Source organism: Misgurnus anguillicaudatus, chromosome 2, assembly GCF_027580225.2.
Source record: "Misgurnus anguillicaudatus chromosome 2, ASM2758022v2, whole genome shotgun sequence".
Lineage (NCBI taxonomy): Eukaryota > Metazoa > Chordata > Actinopteri > Cypriniformes > Cobitidae > Misgurnus > Misgurnus anguillicaudatus.
The window spans coordinates 50,846,258-50,867,774 of NC_073338.2; the positions used below are offsets into that span (position 1 = coordinate 50,846,258).

The 21,517-nt window shown below is 36.5% G+C and overlaps 1 protein-coding gene across 1 annotated transcript; it reads right to left on the minus strand.

Moving 5' to 3' along the window:
* Positions 1-9,823: 9,823 nt before the first annotated feature.
* On the minus strand, positions 9,824-18,920 carry LOC141351088 (transmembrane protein 200C-like). The gene is made up of 2 exons (XM_073857436.1): positions 18,760-18,920; positions 9,824-11,383 (listed from the first exon to the last, which is right to left on the minus strand). The coding sequence occupies exon 2, from the start codon at positions 11,348-11,350 to the stop codon at positions 9,998-10,000; it is 1,353 nt and encodes a 450-aa protein (XP_073713537.1). The 5' UTR covers positions 11,351-11,383; positions 18,760-18,920; the 3' UTR covers positions 9,824-9,997.
* Between the last annotated feature and the right edge of the window lie 2,597 nt (positions 18,921-21,517).

Consider the following 21,517-nt stretch of genomic DNA (forward strand, 5'->3'; position numbering starts at 1 on the left):
TCTGATTTGTATTATAGCCTGTATACTCTAAAAATACTGGGCTATTTACAACCCAACATAGGGTCAAAAAGGAATGAAGCCAATTGTTGGGTTAAATTAACCCAGAGAATGTTTATATTTGACCCAACAATGGGTTGAATCAACCCATTATAGATTAAATTAAATTACAGGTTGGGTTTGTCCCCTTTTTGACACAGCGCTGGGTTGTAATAAATAACCCTGCATATTTTACAATGCATTGATGAATTCATTACAAAAATACTGTTGCAATAAATAAATATTTTGCTGTAAGATATTTTGCTATGATATCATGCATGTCTTCCAGCTTTGTTGCAATTTGATGATTTTTGTAATATAATGTGTGTAAACAGTGGTTTTAGTTTAATATGTTTAAAGGCTCATTTTATGAATATATTATATTGATTACAAAAGATAATATAATAATAATTATTGGTCTTGTTTGTGATGCTGCCATTGCATTTTTGTCTTGTGAAAGACTCTGAAGTGGAGAAAAAAATCATTCAGAATTATGAATCAGACTGACAGATCAGACGCTTGTATTTTCCGGCCACTGATGTGCTGATTGCCAATTAAATACTATAAATAAGTAGTTTAAAGGGTGATTTGGATGTTAAATTACTTTCTTATATTACAGTTAAATATGTAGACAACTGTAAAAAAGTCATTTGTAGATTAATTATAGTGCTACGAAACTTAAGAGCATGGATAATTTACACTGATAAACCCAATGCCTTACTACTGAAATGTACAGGAGGATTTACAGATCAACAGATTTCTGATACTTATTGCTAATTTTTTTAGAAGTGTTCAAATCATAGTGAAACTTTCTTGATCCGTGTCTAGTCTTGTTTTCGGTGCTGTTTGATGTGATTCTCACTATGTGAGAAATGAAGTGTGACTACTGAATGCGTTTCAAAGTTCATCGAATATTATTCCAGAGAAAATCATGTTTGCCATTTAAAAACATTCACATGTCCTGCTTCGCCTCTGAATTACCCCTTCAGCTCATGTTATCAAGCCATCTGATGTTTTAACCCCGTCATATAAAGCAGTGATTCTCAAACTGGGGGCCGTGAGATTGTGTCAGGGGGGACGCAGTTTTATGACATTTTATACACTCTAAAAAAACAAACGGTGCTATATAGAACCAAAACTGTTGCTTTGGATCGTAATCATAGAAGAACCGTTTTTAGTGCCATATAGCACCGGTAAAGCACCAGTGAAGCACCTGTGTAGAACCATATAGGTGCCATATAGAACCACTATAGCACCAAATATGGTTCTACATAGCACTATATGGTTCTACACAGGTGCTTCACTGGTGCTTCACCGGGGCTATATGGCACTAAAAACGGTTCTTCTATGATTACGAGCAAAGAACCACTTTTGGTGCTATATAGCACCGTTTGTTTTTAGAGTGTATAATACATTAATTTATCAAAAATTCAGTGTAATCAAACCTTAGAAAAATAAGGCTATTAACTAAGTTTAAGAATGATTTGTCATAAATTTTCCTTTATGTAGGAGCATGAAGAGATGCCGAAAAAGTTTGAGAACCACTGATATAAAGACAGTTTTCACATGGATGATCAACTTAAAACTGAGGCCATTAATCTGTGTACGTCATTAAAGTCCAGGCGCACTGAAATTTCTTGCATGCCTGCATGGGAGCGGGAACAACACACTCGCTGTTTTTAAACCCCTGCGCACCTAACAACCTCTTTAGTGCAAGGAAATGGCAGAGCCGCGCGTATTACAAGTTCAGTTGCGAGAAGAATTCCAAGCTCTCTCACGCAAAATACAGCCCACAAACCCTCTCATTGGTTCCTCGTGGAGGAAAAGCACGCAATGTGCATGTTAATATGAAATATGATGATAAAATAATCATATAAAACTATAATGGGCAAACATGCCAACTATCGTCACGAAGGCCCGCTATCGGTCATGTGTTCTACTATCGTCGATATCGGCACAACGCTAATAACAGCGCAATATTAAATTCAACAGTTTTATTGAGATTTCTCACATGCTATGGACAGATATTGGTAAATTTTATTTAAAGTCAGAACAGGATCAGTTCTCTTTGGTGAACACAGCAAAGCAAAATGTTATTAGTTAACTTACATGAGAACATTGTCTAATGTTCATGGTCAGAACATAATGTAAAAATTTGCATATCATAAATCAGATAGGTTTAACATTGACCTGAAGATCAGATAGGAGTATGTTTGAGTTATCTGTCATTTATAGCTATTCAACACTCTCACCACAGAAGAAATATGGCCACTTGTGACCTTTGGATCGGTATTAAATCTTTGCGACATTCTTACTGTTGCATGACAAACTATTATCACTCTTATCAGCCTTCACAAATGTTAAATAAACTCAAATAAAACCCATAAATTGTATCCTTAAAATCAAGTCCAAGATTTATTCAACTGTTTATTTCTATAAGGTCTTCTTAGACTGTCAAGATCAAGAACATGTTCAGGTACTCAAAAGCAAAATGAAAGACAATATTTATCATCATAAAAATCATATTGTTTAAAATGTTATTAAACATCAGTTAAATACTGCTCTGAAGCAAAATGTGCCAATTTCCTATTTATTCTTTTGATATTGGGGTAAAATATGTAAATGTATTTTCATAAAACTCAATCTCAGCAAAGAACTTATTAGCATAAAAAAATGCCACTTCACGAGACAATCACGTGTGCATTCACAGATCACAGCAGCAAAATCTTACGTTTGCGATATCTGAACAATGAGTGTCACAATATGAACCTGCGTTGAGTGTTGACATCAGCTTGGACTGCAACGCTCCCATTATAAATACCCACTGACACCATCATGTCTTTATATGGGCATGAGACGCACCGTGATTTCAGCCCAGCTAATCCACGCGGGCGACACAGACGTCTTATCAGACCTTCGACTGCAGACTTTATCATCTGGCCAGCCGTGGCTCTTCTGCTGAGCTTCACACAAACGTCACGTGGATCGTCGTCGCGTTCAGGAACTCGGGTGGAAAAAGTGCCAGATGAGCACGAATGAGTGTGAGCAAAGTCTGCAGTGCCAGCTCAGCTGGAAAAACAGATGAGGACGCCTCCCGCAACCTCAGGACGGTGCGTACTATGGACGACAAGGACCTTTGAGCGTCTCCTTATCATCCACCCTCTGATAAACAGGCAGAAGTATGCCGAAGCCATGCCCATGTGACCTCTCACCCCAGCATCTCAGCAGATATTCAACATACAACTATATCACTTTCCATCTTCTGTGTAACAAACACAGCATGCTTCAAAAATAATCAGGTTTAGTTTATGATTATGATAACAGGTAAGTAAACGTGCAACATGATGAGGTCATAAGACAACCGAATGTTTAGTTACTGTTTTTGAGTGAACAACAAGGTACTTGGGGTTTGACAAACGCAAGCCATGTTGTCTCATTTCCTACCAGATTTTCATGTGACATGTGCTGACATCAGCATGTCATTTAAACACAGACACTGGCTGACAAAAACAAACTCCAGACAAACTGATCAATCTAAAGAACAGCTAAAGAAGAAAACAACTCTTATCAAAGACAGACGGCCGCTATCAAACACATAACGGCATGAGGATACAGTCCGCTGTTAGGCAACAGCACAGTATTTAAAGTAAAGCCACTCAAATGTTTATTTGAAGTGTTAAGAAGCTACACTGATCTGAGAACAGGCCCAGGATTTTCTAACAACAAAAGCCAAATCTACATTAGCACAAACATCAGCTAGAGGAAATGAAAACTGAACTGACCATTTCCTCTTTTTACAAACAAGTGTTTGAACTTTTACTCTGCAACACACACACACGCGCACACACACGCGCACACACACATACACAATTTATAATCATCATCATCATCATCATTATCAAAATAATAATATTAATTATTATTATTATATATTTGACATTATCAGCTAATAAACTTGAACAGAAAGTTAAACTAGCGCTTTATGTGAACTAGTTGTTCCACCTCTAAGTCAAATGTAAATTTCCTGACTTTCCCTGACTAAAAAGCTGAATTTTCACGACTTATGTCCACGATGTTGTGAGCCCAGATAATGTAGTGTTCAACTTAAGTTTATAAAAATGTAGCTAGAATGCGTAAAATGATTAAGCCGTGCCAATAAACGGCTTTTTAAATTGTAGTCAGAGAAGGCTTGGACCCGTAAATGGCATTCCTTATGTCACAAGTTAACAAGCGCATTACATAAAAAATAAAAAATAAATTGTTAAAGCAACAAATAAAAATCCCTGATATTTCATGACTAGGTCAATAAATAAATAAACAATTCCCTGACTTTAAATGTCAGGAAACGACCTTTTAAAATTCCATGATATTCCAGAAATTTTATGACCCATGGGAACCCTGAATTTACTTTCATTACCCAGCAAGCAATAGCCAATGCCATCATTTCACGTCTAGGTTAACTATAGACCCGATTAGGGCTGGGTATTGGCACGGGACTTACGATACGATACGTGTCATGATACAATTTATCACGATACGATACATTGCGTGTTGCAATACATTGCAATGCCTTTTCTTTTTGTTTATTAAAAATGTAAAACATAGAGCTGATTTTTTAAAACTTTTTTTAAGCCAAAGTGCGTCCACACAAAAGCTGAAGGTGTTTTTAAATTTTCTGCTAATTTTCACTCCCGCTAACTTCTGAGACGTTTGCCGTATATGACAGACAACTGGACAGTGACAACTACAGCCGCTGCGGAGGAGATTGTTTATTAAATTGTGAATTAAAATATCGTTAGTAAGAGACAGAAATATCGATACACTATCGTGGGAAAAAGGTATCACGATAGTTAGCTGTATCAATATTATTGCACAGCCCTAGACCCGATATAGTCTGGCTATGACTTCTAGCCAAAATAAACTTCAATTTGGTTACTTTTGTTTTTACATACTTTCGAAATGTATAATATTTCATCATGTTCATGGCAGATCTGTCAGTGATTACAAGGTTTTGGTTTCATTATTTAATTTTTTGGGCTACTTTTAGATGTCTATTAAATTTTCTGCAGTCGTCTGGGCTGTGTTCCCTACTGAAAAATCCAGCTAAGACCAGCATAAGCTGGTGAGCTGGTCTCCCAGTTTGGTTTTAGCTGGTATTGCTGGTGTAGCAAGCTGGTCTAGTTGTGTTTTGGTCACTTTTTAAGCTGGTCTAGCTGGACGAACAGCTGACCCACCAGCTTGACCAGCTTTGCCAGGCTGGGAGGACCAGCTTAAACCAGCTACTGCCACCTTAAACCAGTTAAAACCAGCTACCAGCTTATGCTGGATTTTTCAGTAGGGACGTCTTTTACACAAAATTGATTGCTGGGTAGTTACTGGTATTAATGGTCATTATAAACCCACACTGGTCAAGCACTCGATTGATTGTGAAACTGCTTTAGCTGCACATTTAGGGAATTTCCTGTTCTATAAATACATGAAAGGAGATTTTTTGTAAAGCTCCAGTCAGTCAAAGATATTCCCGGAGCACAGGATAGTGAAAGTGTTTCTTTTGGAAAGTTACTTACCGTCAGATGAAACAAAATCCAGATGTGCATCCATGTTAAAGTCCAGGATACAGATCCAATAATCCAGAAGAAAAGAAAAACAGGAAAGATAAAAATATATTGAGTGGATCCATTGAGTAAATTCAGTGTCAATAGATATACACCTCCATTAACATACAAGCATACAAACTTTCTTTATCATTTATGACAAATGTCCAGTTAGCGATGACATCATAAACACTATATTTTACTTGTAAACATTAAACTTTACATTCAGGACCAACTGACGTAAAAAAGTCAACAGATGAAATAACTGGCGACCAGTTACTGTTATACACATCCCATAATTATAGACTAAATCAATGTAAGATAAAATCATATTTCATATTTTTTAGGACATGCATATTATATTTACATATTTATTATTACATTTACACCAAACCATCACTTTCCAAACACCACACAGAGCAAACAGTAAAGCTCATACGAATATAATCGCACTGCATTCATAAGATATTATTTTAATTTTATTATGATTTTTATAGATACAACCTAATATGGAAAACTAGCTAAACTAACAAACAGTAAAGCTAAAACTATTCGCTAAAAACAATCAGTGTTTAAATCGCTAAAGGTTAGTAAACGAAGCGACACTTAAAACAAACGTCACATTCACAACGAAACTTCACCTGACACACAATCTCCTGACGATATTTTAATAAATGTCACACATTTACTCAGTTTTACCTTAAACTCTCATACAGAAAGAAGATTTAACAGTGTTTTACCTCAAACTCTCTCCCTCAGAAAGAAAGTTTTACCTGACGATCTTCTACTTTCATTAACACTCTGGGCGGAGCCTGACACTAAAGACCCCGCCCAGAGCCATATTTCTTTATTATTGGCCACTCCTATTTTGAACACGCCCACCTTCCATTATAACATCATCCCTTTAATGACATCGGTTTATAAAAACTTGCTAAATAAACTGTAAATAGTAAGGAGATTGTGAATATTTGTACCTCTTGCTTTCCATTAACATTCACTTTTTATAAATGTAGGTCTAAGTCCCCATTCCTATACTTTTTATATATTCTGTATATCAATGTTTAAACCATAATAGTTTTTAGCAATTACTTTTAGCTTTACTGTTTGTTAGTTTTCCATATCAGGTTATATCTATAAAAAAATAAATAATCATCTTATTGATCATAGTGCGAGCACGAGACTTTCCTCTAGATGTCAGTATAAACTCAAGTACGCCACACAGAGACTCTATGAACATACAGGATACAAGATCAATACTGAAGATTTATTATTGAAATCATTTTATTTTGATGCAGCAGCTATATTTACTGAATAATAACCTTTAACCTTTACTGAATAATAAACATACCCAGAATAAAAATTCACATTTTGTATAAACACAGACTATTTTAACAGCCATTGATGTGAATGAACACATCTCATGATAAATCTGTTATTGATCTTTGTGTATATAAAATGTGCTCACTAAAATGAAGGAAAATGTGAAACATTGCATAATTGTTAACTATATATGTAAATAACATTAAAACGCTTCACAAAGGATCCTAGAACAATGTTTTTTTCAGACATAATGAATAACTAATATTTTTATCTCACACATAATGTTTCTGCTTTAAAATATATTTGTTGTTGACATAGAGTATTAATACAAACAATACATAAAAACCATTAATGCCTATGAAAAAAAAAACAGATTACAATTGATCTTCTTTTTGCTACAAAACACATTTAAGTCTGCATAAACGTTGCTTTATAATAAACTAAACTGCAGTGTCTAGAGTGTCTCGTGTCTTTTTAACTAATTGTCTAACACAATACCAAATAATACCATTTCTTACCCAGAAATATTAATTCAGGTAATGTGCTCACATCATACACTTGTCTAACAACACAACTACGTTTTTTATATTTTCCACATCTTCTCTAGTCATACTTTAGTTTAATTGAACATTTCTCCTTTGTGTATAAAGTACAGCTTACAGTATGAATCAGAATCATACAAGAACCTTCAGATTTGAAGACCTGGAATATAGTGCACAAAATCCTTTAACGGGATAATATCAACCTGTAAGGAGCTTGAGATCTACTTACTGTTTGTGTTTTTCAGATGAATGGAGCTGATGTGAGTCTGAATGAGAGCAATGAAGGAAATATTTCAGCTCTTTTTTATGAGCTGCATAACTATAATAATAATAACTAATCCTTTGCAGAATTAAAAATTTTGTTTACATCATATATATGTGTGTGCATATATAAGTACACACACATGCATGCATGTATATATTTAAGAAATATTTACATGTGTATATACATTTGTATATTTATATGTAATTTTATTCTATATAAATATGAATACTTAATATATGCTTTTTTCTTAAAATTATACATGCCTTGTGTGGGCATTTATACATACATAGTTATTGTGCGCAGTACACACACACATATGATGTAAACAAAATATTTTATTTTGCAAACGATTAATCGCGAATTGTTACGCAGTGCCGTCCTATTTACTGTATGACAGAACAAAGCCAACAACAAGACTTGACTAAATAATAAATATAGACAAGATTAAATCACATCAACAGAAATCTAAAACGTAGGTTTTTATGTAGACTGTATCACAGCAGCATTAGATTTAATGGCTTTAACTAGTGTTTTTAGTTGTATAAAACAGTAGCATACTTTCTGTCTGAAGGAAGTATTTCTGAAGTGAATCTGATCCACTGACATCAATCAGATCTGCACTTATGCTCAGTGACACAATTATCTTACAACAGATCTTCAGAAGAAGAGAGGAAGAATACGATCAAGAAACATCTTGAATCTGGATCTGTTGTTTACACGAAACTGACCTGCAAGCAATTTTGCGTTTAAAAGACGTCTTATAGTCGACCAAACACAATACAGATGTCTATAGTCTTAAATAAGGCAAAATGAACTAACCACAGCACAAAAAAAAAGAAATAAAATAAATAAACAAATGAAAGCAAACACTGGTTGTAATCACTGTTGACTTTGCCTACATGATGGATTATCAGACATCTCATAAGTTATTTAGGCAAGTTGATTTAGGCTAGAAGTGGGTCACTCATTGCCGGACTACATCGGGTCTAGTTATCTTAAACGCTACTGCTTGCTCGGTGTAGTCAGCAGCCTTATGGACTTTTATCATAATATGTTTTGATAAAAAATACGCTTCATTCATAAACACATCCACTTTTGTTTTACAGAAAACAGCCATTCTGCCTAAAATCTTCTTTTGTATTTCACATTATAAAGTTTTATAAGTTAAGAATGACATGAGGTTGGGCGAACAATGACAACATTTTCATTTCTGTGTGAACAACACAATCTCATGGCAATTTAAGGGGTTCCCACACCTTAGTCAACTTCAAATTCAAAAACCTTTCAATGACTTTCCAGGTCCAATACCTAAAAATTCATGGTCAAATTCAAGTGAGAGCAAGTTTACATCGTGTTACCTTTTAAGATACATTGTTACCGTTCCCTATTGAGGGAACTGGCGCTGCGTCACTACGGTGACACTTTGGGGACGCCTCCAGGGGTAAATGCGTCTGAATATGTATATCAAATTCAACCAATGATGAGGCTTAATGATAAAGACAGGGTGACGCGGGAGTCAGGAAGTATATCGCTATCTGAAATATTGCCAAAGACGGCGTTACAGGGATGCAGGAAGTATGGCAAGGGAGACGCAGCGTCTCGTTCCCTTCTCAGGGAACAACAGTTACATACGTAATCCGAGACATTTTCATGTCAAAAGAAGATATAAGCATTTAAAGTGAACCGTTTAGCACGTGTGCTTAAAAATTCTAGAATTTTATTATATTATCCTACACTACACATGAAATAATATTTTTTTTTTTTCAGAAAACGTCTTTAATAAAATAGATTCAAGCACTTTCAATGACCTGTATCTATGTATGTATATTTTCAAAAACTTCCCAGGGTCTTGAATTTCCCCCCAGATTCACGAACTTTCAAGGACTTGTGGGAACCCTGCAATTTGTATGTATATTACGAGGTGGCTAATTCGTATGACCACATTTATAAGTTTTTGTACAATTTGCTTTCAACTTTCCTTGTTTTCTTATAACAATCATACGCTATTGTATGATTTACTTCGTAAAAAGTCATACAAATTCGTACACATTCCTGTGAGATGGGGCTGCGAGATTTCTTTGTTTATTGTTTCTATAGTGGTTTGCTATGTTTGCACCAAAATAATGACATGAGTTTATCTGCTATAGTAACTATGGCACTTTCCTGCAATTGAATATTCATTATTTATCAACAAGAGCAACAGTAGTTCTTAATGACGGGTTGTCGTCACTTGACATCATTTACGAAGTTGGTAATGCTGCAGCGTGCGTGTGCAGCTGAGTGTCAGTAATCGTGCACGTCTCGTCATCCTCACTTCTTCCTACACCTGCATCAGAGTTCTCGAACGAGTCTCCGCCAAGGTCCGCCAACTTAATGTAGCCCTTACTTCCGGAGCGATCCAGCCTGGGACAGCTAAACCTCCGTGATCTGTCGTCCTGACACCCGGAGCTCAGATCCGACAGGGCGTTTAGGGACAGATGTGACCCTGTCACCCTCGTGGCAGGGGCGGGAGGTGACAGCTGGCATTGCCCTAAAGTAGCCATAGTCTGTCTCTCGTTCAGTTCGGATTCCTGGGAAACAGAGAGTCCTGTCCTTGACACTTCTGCTCTGGTTTCCACGGCGGTGCTGATAAACGGGACGCAACTCCTGCGTCGCGCTGTTTGAGGTTCCCTCTCGTCTCTCTCCTGCATATCGCAGTTGTTGAGTTTAATGACAGGTAACGTGAACGCGTTAACAGACGACGTGACTATGGAACGAGTCTCCCACTGTTTTGGCGTGCCGCACGGTTCCTCGCCCCCACTGTGGCCTCTGTATATACTATATACCGTATCCGTAAAGGACGGCCTCTTGGCAAACAAGCTGTACTTCCTGGCGCACGATGGGCGCCTGAAATTGCCTCCTTTACCTGAGACGGAGCCTCGAGCCGTCCCCGCGCATGAAGATTTGGCCTCTGCATTTTTGGACTGCACGTAGCTGATGAGGCCATTGAAGGGTGGGCAGTCTTTGGCACGAAGGCTGTGGATGTCTATGACGGTCGAGTAAATGTCTCTTAGATTGATGATCTTCGTCTTTTTATCACGATCCTCGTGCAGAACGGCATTAGCGCAGATGAAGAGGAAGATTCCTATGCCCATCACCAGAGGTCCAAACACTTTTAGGTTTTCAGAGTACAAATAACTGGCGAATAACCTTTTAAAGAAGCCGAGCGACTGTGCACTCGGTGAAGTTAAATTTGTGCCATCCGTGTGGTTCAGTTCACTCAACACCAAAAACTTTCTATTGCTCGTGGCGTTTGAAGTTTTCCAGGTCTGTTTCAGTGCCTGCATCTCTCTGAAGAGTTTCTCTGGGTATTTTGAGTTTTCCTTGGGCCAGTATCCCAATACCGCCATGGAGATGCCCACCAGTAAGATAAGAATTCCCACCAGAGCCACCAGGCCGGAGAAGGAGCATAGTTTTACTTTTCCCTTTACAACGACCACGTCAGTCTTGCGCTTTTTCTGGGCTTTTCTCTTTTTCTTGTTTTCCGCCCGGTTCTTGGATCGGAGAGAGTCCTGGCGCCGTGAAATCCTCAGGAGACCGCCTGTAGCTATCATCGTGCCTATTGGATGATGTGCCTGTCAGTCATCCTGTGGGCAGAGAAAAGAAAGGACAAATGAATGAAAACATAAAACTATTGAAAACCTTTCAACTTTTTTCAAGTCAAACCCTCAACGAGAGAAAACAAAGATCTCATCTCATTTTAGAAACAGCAAAATTCGATAATTTAGTAAATCTCCATTCTGTCTTTGAAGTTTTGAAAAAGCAAAATTATATTGAATTATTTAATTAAGTTCAAACATTTCATTAAATCTAACACAAAATATGTGTAAAAACCAACCCATTCTCATGAAATGCGTATAAATAGCACGCAGTTAAAAATTGTGCAATACATACGCAACAATTCCAATTTTGTGTGCATACGATACGCCAGTCCTTCTCGTTCACTTATACGGCACAAGTTTTTTTGTGTGTGTAATTTTATTTATTGGTTTCTCTTTTGTTTTCTGTTTTTTAAACCATTGTTGCTTGGAGTTGGGGTTAGAATTGGGGTTTGGGTTAGGATGTCATTTTATTTAACAACAACAAATTTATGTTTAAATCTTTACACTTTAATATAAGATTTTATTAAATATATTACATTTATTATAAATGCGTGATAAAGAACCACATACTATTTATTTGTGTTCTTATTAAAATCTACAATTTGTAACTTTCACCGCTAGAGCTGTCACAAAACATGCTTAATGATGCTGATAAAAAGCGTAAAATGATAGGAGTTTTAGTCTTCACCGTCAATGTTTACAGAAATTGGTCTGACGAGACTCACAAATCATGTTCATGGATGACGTAATTACATAAAGTTTATTTATGCTTACTTATACAGTGTTGCACGTGACATCAATGCGATGCAAAAGTATTGTTTTTTGAAAGTTGTCCTTTGATTGGTTGAATGTACAGGATTTCTGGGAAAGGTATGTGTGCATTCTATAACAAAAAAGCCCGAAAAGTATGCGAGGTTCACGGCATAAAGTCTTTAAAGACGTCTAATGCTGCGTCAAACCAGCCACGGTAGAGGCGTTAAAGGTGCAGTGTGTAAATTTTAGCGGCATCTAGTGGTGAGATTGCGAATTGCAACCAACAGCTCAGTCCACTGCTCACCCCTCGCTTTTGAAACACATAGAGAAGCTACGGTAGCCACCAGAGGACAAACATGTCATCTTCAGAGACAGCTTCGTAAAAACGTTTGTCCGTTAAGGGCTTCTGTAGAAACATGGCGGCACAAAATGGTGGCTCCCATGTAAGGGGACCCTCGGTATGTAGATAAAAACATCTCATTCTAAGGTAATAAACACTTAACGGTTCATTATGAAAGGTCTTTATACACCACTGATAATATTGTTTTGTATATTATTTTGCATTTCTGTCAAGAGATTCTCCTAAAAATTACACATTGCACCTTTAAGCGTGAGTGATTTCAATGTTAAGTCAATGTGAAGACGCGTTGACGCGCGTCTGGAGGTCTTGCGGCGCGAATGAAGCGTTTAGCACGGCGGGGTAGACGCGAATTTGAAGCCTCAAATGCGGCTTATGTGAACCCAAAGTAATGGGGCATACACACCAAACGCGAGTTCAACGATTTGCGCGAGTAGATTACATACAAAGTCAATGCAAAGACGCGATCAGACGTGTCCTCGCATGGGGCGGTGCAGTTGCTGAGAAAACACGAGCTATTCGCCTCAAACGCGCCTTCACGCAAGTTGAAAATATTCAACTCAAGCGAAAAATTCACATGACACAAAGTTAAATCCCGGGAGTAATCTAGAGCGACCAACTTGGTGTGTACGTAGCAAAAGAGTTTTGCTTAAGGCAATTAGTTTGTCATTATTGTTATAAACTTCAGAGACGTTTGTGAATGAATGACTTATTGGTTGCACACCGATCTGTTATTGCGGAGACATTTTCTCACTCCTAAACATGTAAACGTGTTTTTGATATTTGGATAATTTTATCTGTCATGTAAATTACTGATATAAAAGCGAGTATTCTGTGGGGACTCTCACTGTATTTCATCTGTGTATCTCTCAAAAGCCTCAGCAGCATCAGTCTGCACTTCTAACCCCTCATTTACAGGTTCCAGAAGCGCCGCTTCCCTAAATATAGGTGCCCAGTCTATTTCTGACACACACCGCATTGAAACCGCAAGATTCAGATCAAAATAAACACTCAGATTCCAGATCGTACAGTATTTTACACCACTATAGGAAGCCAGAAATGGACAACCAGAACACTGTAAAAAATTTGTATAAATTAAAGTATTACTGCCGGTAATTTACTGTAGATTATACATTTATGTTATTTACTGGCAACAGTTTGTTAAATGCTAAATTTTCAGTTTTTATCTTCTAGATTAAGTTACTGGCAACCAGCTTTCAACAAAGTAGGACATAGCAATACAATTAAACCGGACAACACAAAACCTTTTAGCCAACTTAACCATGTTAGAACTCCAAGAAATCACTCCAAGAACAATCACAAGAAATCAAGAAGACATGTGTGAACATCTGAAAACATGTCCCATTTCACCTTTAATATTATTTTCATTTGTAACAACCCCACCGTAGAGGACAATAGGGGCTGAATCCCAAACCGCCTACTTCCATACTATATAGTATGTAAAAAGCGCTACTTTGCGTACTATATAGTATGGAAGTAGGCGGTTTGGGATTCAGCCAGGCTTTATGCCCAGCTGCACTACTTCCTGAACTTCAGCCAGCTCCTTGTTTCCTGTCTGCCATTATTGGACAAACTGATAAATCCAGGTGTGTCTGATTATTGTTGTTGTGACTATGAGGTCAGGCACACCTGGATTAATCAGTTTGTCCAATAATGGCAGACAGGAAACAAGGAGCTGGCTGAAGTTCAGGAAGTAGTGCAGCTGGGCATAGAGCTTATTGGATATGAACAAAACCATCTTTAACTTAGCTAGACTAAACTTCTTGTCTTCCTGGTAGGAATGTTCATTTTTTCCTGACTGACAATTGCAGCTTGTTAACTAAACATTAACTGATAAGATTTTAATATTAAATTGTCATTGAGTAAAAATATAGTTGATGGTTGTCTGTGACCCAGTAAAAACAAACATTTAATTTAATTTGAATGTGCAAACAGCAGCATTTATACATTATTAAATTTCCACACAACATTATCATTGAGCAAACGCGATCAGTACAGAGGATTAATATTAAAAGAGGGCAGATTGTCTCTTTTTCATCTACCACAGTGGCAAGCAGGACACATTTCAAAAAGTTTTCCTTTTGCTTCTTCTTTCTCTGTTTCATCAGGGTCTAGGACAGCATGCGAGACGGAGATGGGCCGCATCATCTTGCCCCCACATGTGTGTCTCTGTGCAGCTTCCAAATACTCAAGCACGGACAAATATGCAGCACAAATGATTTCTCAGACAAATGATTACTTTACCAGACCGTCATGGCAGCAATAGCTCACACAATTTATAGGCCAATCATAATAAATAAAGGATAAAAAGTGGTGAAATGTCTTTAGGCATGTGCGTTAACAAATATTTGTATCTTTTAACTAATAATAATAATCAGCCATAAATTCTTACCTTCGGTTAACAGTTAACCGGTCAATATGAACATCCCTGGCCTACCCTACAGAACACGACTTCACCATACAGCTAGGCACTACATCCGTCATTTCAACCAGAACAGGCAGAAATCGTGATGTAGCCTTTGATGACCAGCTGACCTTCACTGATCAAATCGCAAGGACAACTCGGTCATGCAGATTTGCATTACACAATATCTGGAACATCAGGCCTTATCTGACTGAACACATGTCACATCCCTCCTCATCATCATACCTTTAATCCCTCTTACACATCACTAAAGGACACAAAATCCTTCTCTCGTTCATTCACCTTCACTATTCCTCACTGGTGAAATGATCTTTTTAAACTCTGTCCAGTAACAGGCTCATCCCTCACGACATTCATAAATCATCTAAAAACACATATTTTCCATGAATACTTTACATGAACATGTGGAATGCTCTTTAAAATCCTCAAATATTTCCTTTTTCCCTAAACAGATGTTGTCTCTGGGTATAGCACATCTCATATTATTGCCTCCCTATTAAGTCACTGTTATCCAAACTAAGCGTCTGCTAAATGCCTAAATGTAGGACCATACGTGCCATTTTTTCCAGACACTTCCTGGACAGAATTTCAGGTCGGCCACATACATCATCAAGGTTCTTACGTCAGTTAAAAACATTACATAATTAACATTTATTTAACCATATATTTGGTTTTCCAATGGTAGAATACCGAAGGTTTATAGCTCCCTACTTAATATCTCTGAGGACGCAGCCCAAATCCTGGCCAGGACACGTTAGGGAAAAACGGCGAATGCTAAATGTGTGTAATGTAATTCCTGTAGTTCATATGCACCTTTAACCCAAAAACACAAATCTTATTATAAATTTAAAGTGAATAAGGGATTACAGAAGCGAACTGCATAATTCACCTCTCGGACAGTTAAATATTCAATTAGCCAAATATGCATCACACATGTTGATGTTTGCATAAATAATTCACGTGATGAAAACTCTTCGGCTAATGTCGGAGTCTATAAATGAAAGGTGGATGAAGGTTTAAAAGCCATGAGTCAGACCCCCTTTAGAGAACATCAATGAGTCGCAGCAGATCAGATAACTTCACAGACGCTTTCAAATAACCAAATCATTCACTTTAATTATGAGAACTTTTGGTAGTAAAGTGTTTTTGTTTAGTAAGACAGTGAGAAACAACACTTCATCAGACCTCCTTTGTTCAAATCTAATGCTTTCTCTTCAAATAATAAAAAGATTCAAGCTTTAATAAACAAAGGATAAACAAATGTCACAGCTTCCTGAGGTCTTGTAATCTTTACAGCATAATCTTCTCCTCATCCCACAGTATGTGAGGTGAAACAACAAATACAAACAGGTCATCTATGTGGCTTTAATACTGGAGTCAGACAAATCAAACAATCACCTCAACCCATCTGAGAAACCTTTATAAGCATAACCTCTCACAACACACTGCTTTCATCACACTGTCTGTATAAACCATCTGAGTTTATCTGTTAATCCAGTGGTGAAGCGCTAATTCTTCGATCAGTAATTCACAACTGTTTCTTTAATTACAGGTTGTAGATAGAAATGAATATGGCTATGAAACTACGGCTGCGTTCCGGACAACTCGGATTTAGGATATTTCCCACCTTAAATCCGGAAATAACAAGGTAATTTATTCGTATTAATTTGTACGACCATATGTGTATGTTTTTGTACAAGTTGCTCTGGCCCTGTGATGTTGGGATCAGGGGTGGGGTTTTATAATTGTTTTTTTCTAATAATCGTAAATTTTTGTGCGATTCACGTCACACTAATTCATACAAACAAGCAAACTTGTAAAATACTTACAAATTCACATGAGATACGAGTTATCTGGAACATAAGCATAAGAATCAGGGTCCAGTATGAAAGTGAAGAATACATTACATTACTTTAAAAAGGTCAAACTAAAACATACTTAATTTAAAAAACGACTCGTGCCAACCTGACATTTACAAAAATACTCTTGAGACCTTTTAGTTAAGATCTATCTTTATTATATAGGTCATTCCTAAGGTAAGCCAAAGAGATATAATTCACAAATCAAAATGATTATAATGTAAAACAGTTTAAAAAGCAACTATGGTCCAATTTACGATTTTACATTTCCTTTGGTGTGTAAGTGTGTATTAGTTCATGTTAACGATATGCAAAAGGTACAAACCCCAAAGTAAACAATGACGCAAGTTATCATTTCCAATGTAAATCTCTTTTCTTGGACTACAACAAACACACAGATTGTAGGCAACAGTTTACTTCCTGGGCCAGTTGACACAGACACGGTGGTCATTATCATAATTCCTCCCGCTTGGACTAACATCCTGTAATTTAACCCCAGTCAGCATTGCATTGTGAGCGAATCTTTCAAACATGGTAAGGAGCGTCACATTTCCAGGTGACATCAAAGATATTCAGGCCAATCACAATGTACAAATCGCTGAGTTTTGTACAAAATCAGAGCATTGAAAAAGGCAGGGATATCACACATAAACATTGTGACAACTAGCCCCGGTCCCCTAAACATGAAGTTGTGCTGATGTAAGTAAATTCCAGTTTAAAGATGACTATTAAATGTTTTTATTTGCTTTAGCTATTCTCTGGTAGATGAAAGAAAATAAACATCAATATTATAATATCTGTCATGTAATAATTCATGAACTGGATATTACCCAGCTATCAGAGAAAAGGTATATGGACATTCCTTGAACATTTCCAACATTCCCAAAAATGTTTTGCCAACATTAAGTGTCCAAGAATGTTTCTTGGTTGTCTGAACACTAGAGTAATGTTTTAATGTTCACACTATATATAAAACAACCGAATTTCTATATTTACTTTGTTGCTTGTTATGTACATAAAAACGTGATTTTAACACACAAAGTTAATGCAACCACGGAAAACTAGTAAACTATAGGGTCAAGAGGCCAACTAAAACAAACACTGATCACCATAATGGTGACTTAAAATGGAACAAAACAAAAACATCTAAACTTAATACGTGAATTGTTTTTTCTACAGCAATATTTAAAAAAAAACATTCAGAAATAATAAATAATGTTGTGTAACAGTATAATAAAAATAATAAAATGCAATGTTTCTCTATCATTTACATAACAAGCAAAAAGTAAATATAGAAAACATTTGTTTTAATTATTTTGTGAACATTAAAACGTTTAAAAATGATAGAATGTAACATTTCTCTAACGTTCAAACAAACACACTTTTTATGTTGGCATAATGTTTTTGGGAACATTCAAGGAACTTTTCTCTGTTAGCTGGATAAGCGTATTTTTGGGCGTTTATATTCTGTTAATAAAACCTTTTGTCTATAACGTTAGTCATCGTCAATATTAATAATACGGTAGATTAAAATTAGAATCTCGTTTCATTGTGTTAATCTGAACTAAAACAGTTAAACACGCGCATGCACGTACGCGAACCAAAAATGAACGCAACACGTGCACACAATAAACTACACACATCACCAAAATCTATAGAAGATTACTTAAAAAAAACATTATAATGGGATATAAACGAGTCACAAACACAGATCTGATATGCACACAAATCATTGAAAATAAATGGACGATAAAATAACATCACATAAATCACATCAAACAGACTTCAAAGACAAATGACCGGTTGTTTCTCACACGTTTGTTTTCATGTTATGCTACTTTCAGATGAAACGCGTCTGCAATATCACACAACAAAAAGATTCAAGTTCTTAAGTAAAGAGGAGAACACGCGACACATATTACAAATAGATTTTGGTTTGGCTCACAGAATGAAATGAAGCTCCATCAGTCTGATCCATGAATCTGATCTCGAACCATCATTATCAGCTGATTATTTCCTGCTATTTCTCCTGTTGAGCTTGAAACTACAACATCTGCTCACATCTTCTTCTCACTGAGGACTCACATCAGTCTCGTGTCTCGCTCCGCCTCCGTGATGCTGGAAACGTCCATGAGCGCCATTGGATGCCTCGATCGCTTCACATCACAACATCAGCACTACTCCTGTGCGCCGTTCACACTGACTTCAGCTATATATATATTTTTTTTATAAAATTTAAAAAGCATGCAACAATAAAAACTTTTAAACGTAGTATGCTATATTGATGAATAATTTAAGTTTATGCATTTGGTAGACACTTTCATCCGAAGTGATTTAAAGGGGTCATATAATGAGATTTTTAAAAATTTAAAATAAGTCTTTGGTGTCCTCAAAGTGCATATATGTGAAGTTTTAGCTCAAAATACACCACAAAAATTATTATAGCATCTTAAAAGTGCCACTTTGTAGGTTTGAGCAAAAATGTGCAATTTTGGGTGTGTTCTTTAAAATGCAAATGAGCTGATGAAATGCAAACACTGATTGCAATGATGGTGGTTTGTTGAAAATGAAATTGTGCTGTCAATTATTTTTTCTCTCTCCTTTTCTTCTTGCGCTAAACGGCAGTGCTGTGGTATTGTAATTATTGTAAATGACAAAAAATTGTAGAAAATGGTTTACAAAACAAAGTTACTGGGTGATTTTTTTTTTACATTTTCTAGGTTGATAGAAGCACTTGGGACCCAACCATAGCACTTAAACATGGACAATTTTCATGCTATGAGCCCTTTTAAGTGCATTTAAGCTACACGTTTATAAGTATTTTCTTGTATTTTTTAAAATATAAAATGCTTTGCAGTTCACCAGTTCAGAAATGCACACATACATATTACTCAAATTATTAATGCCATATAGGCTATACTGTGAATTTTTATACACTTGTTAAGAAATTATATTTAAACATAAATAATTCAATACTATTCTGAAGAGGAAATTGTTTGTACAACTGTCTCCCCACTGATTTCCACACATCCATCAATCCAGGTCCGTAGCCAGCCTATTGAAAGGGGGGGTTCTTTTTTTCAAAAAGTGGACCTTTTTGCAGTTTTTCTCCTCCTTTTGTATTTAATTATGAGCAGGGCCATACGCAAGATTTAATAAATACAGAGGTCCATATATGTATTTTTGTAGGACATGCACCCCAGGAATTTTTTTTTTCTCTGCTCTACATATATGAATTTCAAAAAACATCAGAAAACCAAAGAATCAAATAACTATAGATTTCAAACCATGTCAGTATGCAGAAGATTTGTGTTGGTCATTATAGGAATGCATTGTAATAATTATTTTACCATCCTGGGCACAATGGGCTGTCAGTAAAGTAAACATAGGCTTACTGAATATAGGATCATTTTAGTGAATTAACTAAAGGCCATCAATAATTAGTTTATTAAATTAATTCAAAATATGCACACACTTATTATACACTTAATATGCTTAAATACAACATCAATAATGCAGAGAACTAGAATTGTATAAATGGGTTGGCAGATGCTACTTTCCATATCCCATGAAAGAAAACTGTAATTATTAAAAAAGCATAAATGAATCTACGATTACTTCACATTACCCCACATTAAAAGTTGTTCAGAAAATCAAAATTCCACGATAAACCTTAAACTTACTTTTAATAGCAGCTCAACACTTACAGTCAGGACCAGTGAGTGACTTTCTCTTCTTTTGTTGTTTAATTAACTTTAATGACTTCAACAGGTACTGTTTATTGGGCTTTAAGACCGAATGCAATAAAATGTTTAAGCCAAAAGATGAATATTGGCTCTAAACTCTGTGCACGCGCATTACCGGTGGGCGCACGTGATGCGTCGCGTTTTCAAGTTCAAGCTTCGCAGCAGTTCAGTACAACACAGTGAATCTAATCATACAGTAAAAAAGATATCTTAAAGAATTAAAGAGTGGCGTTGAATTTTGTTAATAAACACGCTGAATAATGGGAAGTGAATTACTGGAGGGAGTTAAAGCAGCGCATTAAATTTGGACACCCATGTGCTCTAATGTTTCTTGTCTTGTCACCTTGACAATCACTGCGTTTCATATCTCACATCATTAAACTACTGTATATTAGTCAGCGTTTGATTACTTACATCTTTCTTGCACTTCCACTAACTGCGCATCTGACCCCTGTGTTGCACCTCAGTCTGATTTTATTGGTCATCTCGGAATAATGTGGACTTTATCTTACTTATCTTACTTGTGACACCACACTACCGCGAGATCTATTTAAAAGCATAGTGAGTTATTTACTATTGAATCGGTCTCGCGGTGCTAAGACGTCACATTCCGATCAGTCTGCGCAGCGCAGCCAGAAGTCAAACGAGCGCTGAGCGTTGTCAAATAAAACGAGCAACAGAAAATGACAGAAATCATGCGTCCAGCTTCAATAATGTATCATATAAATTTGAAACAGGAACCCAGAATATTTGTCACAAGCATTGATTAAAACAATGATGACAATAATCAAGCGAAAAAAACCGACTTAAATTCTGGACCTTTTGGCAGTGAGGGGGGGTTCGATCGAACCACCCGAACCCCCCCTGCCTACGGGCTTGCAATCCATCCATGATATTTTACCTAAACATCATCAATACATATGAATAGACATTTTTGAAAGGACTGCAAAATTTAGA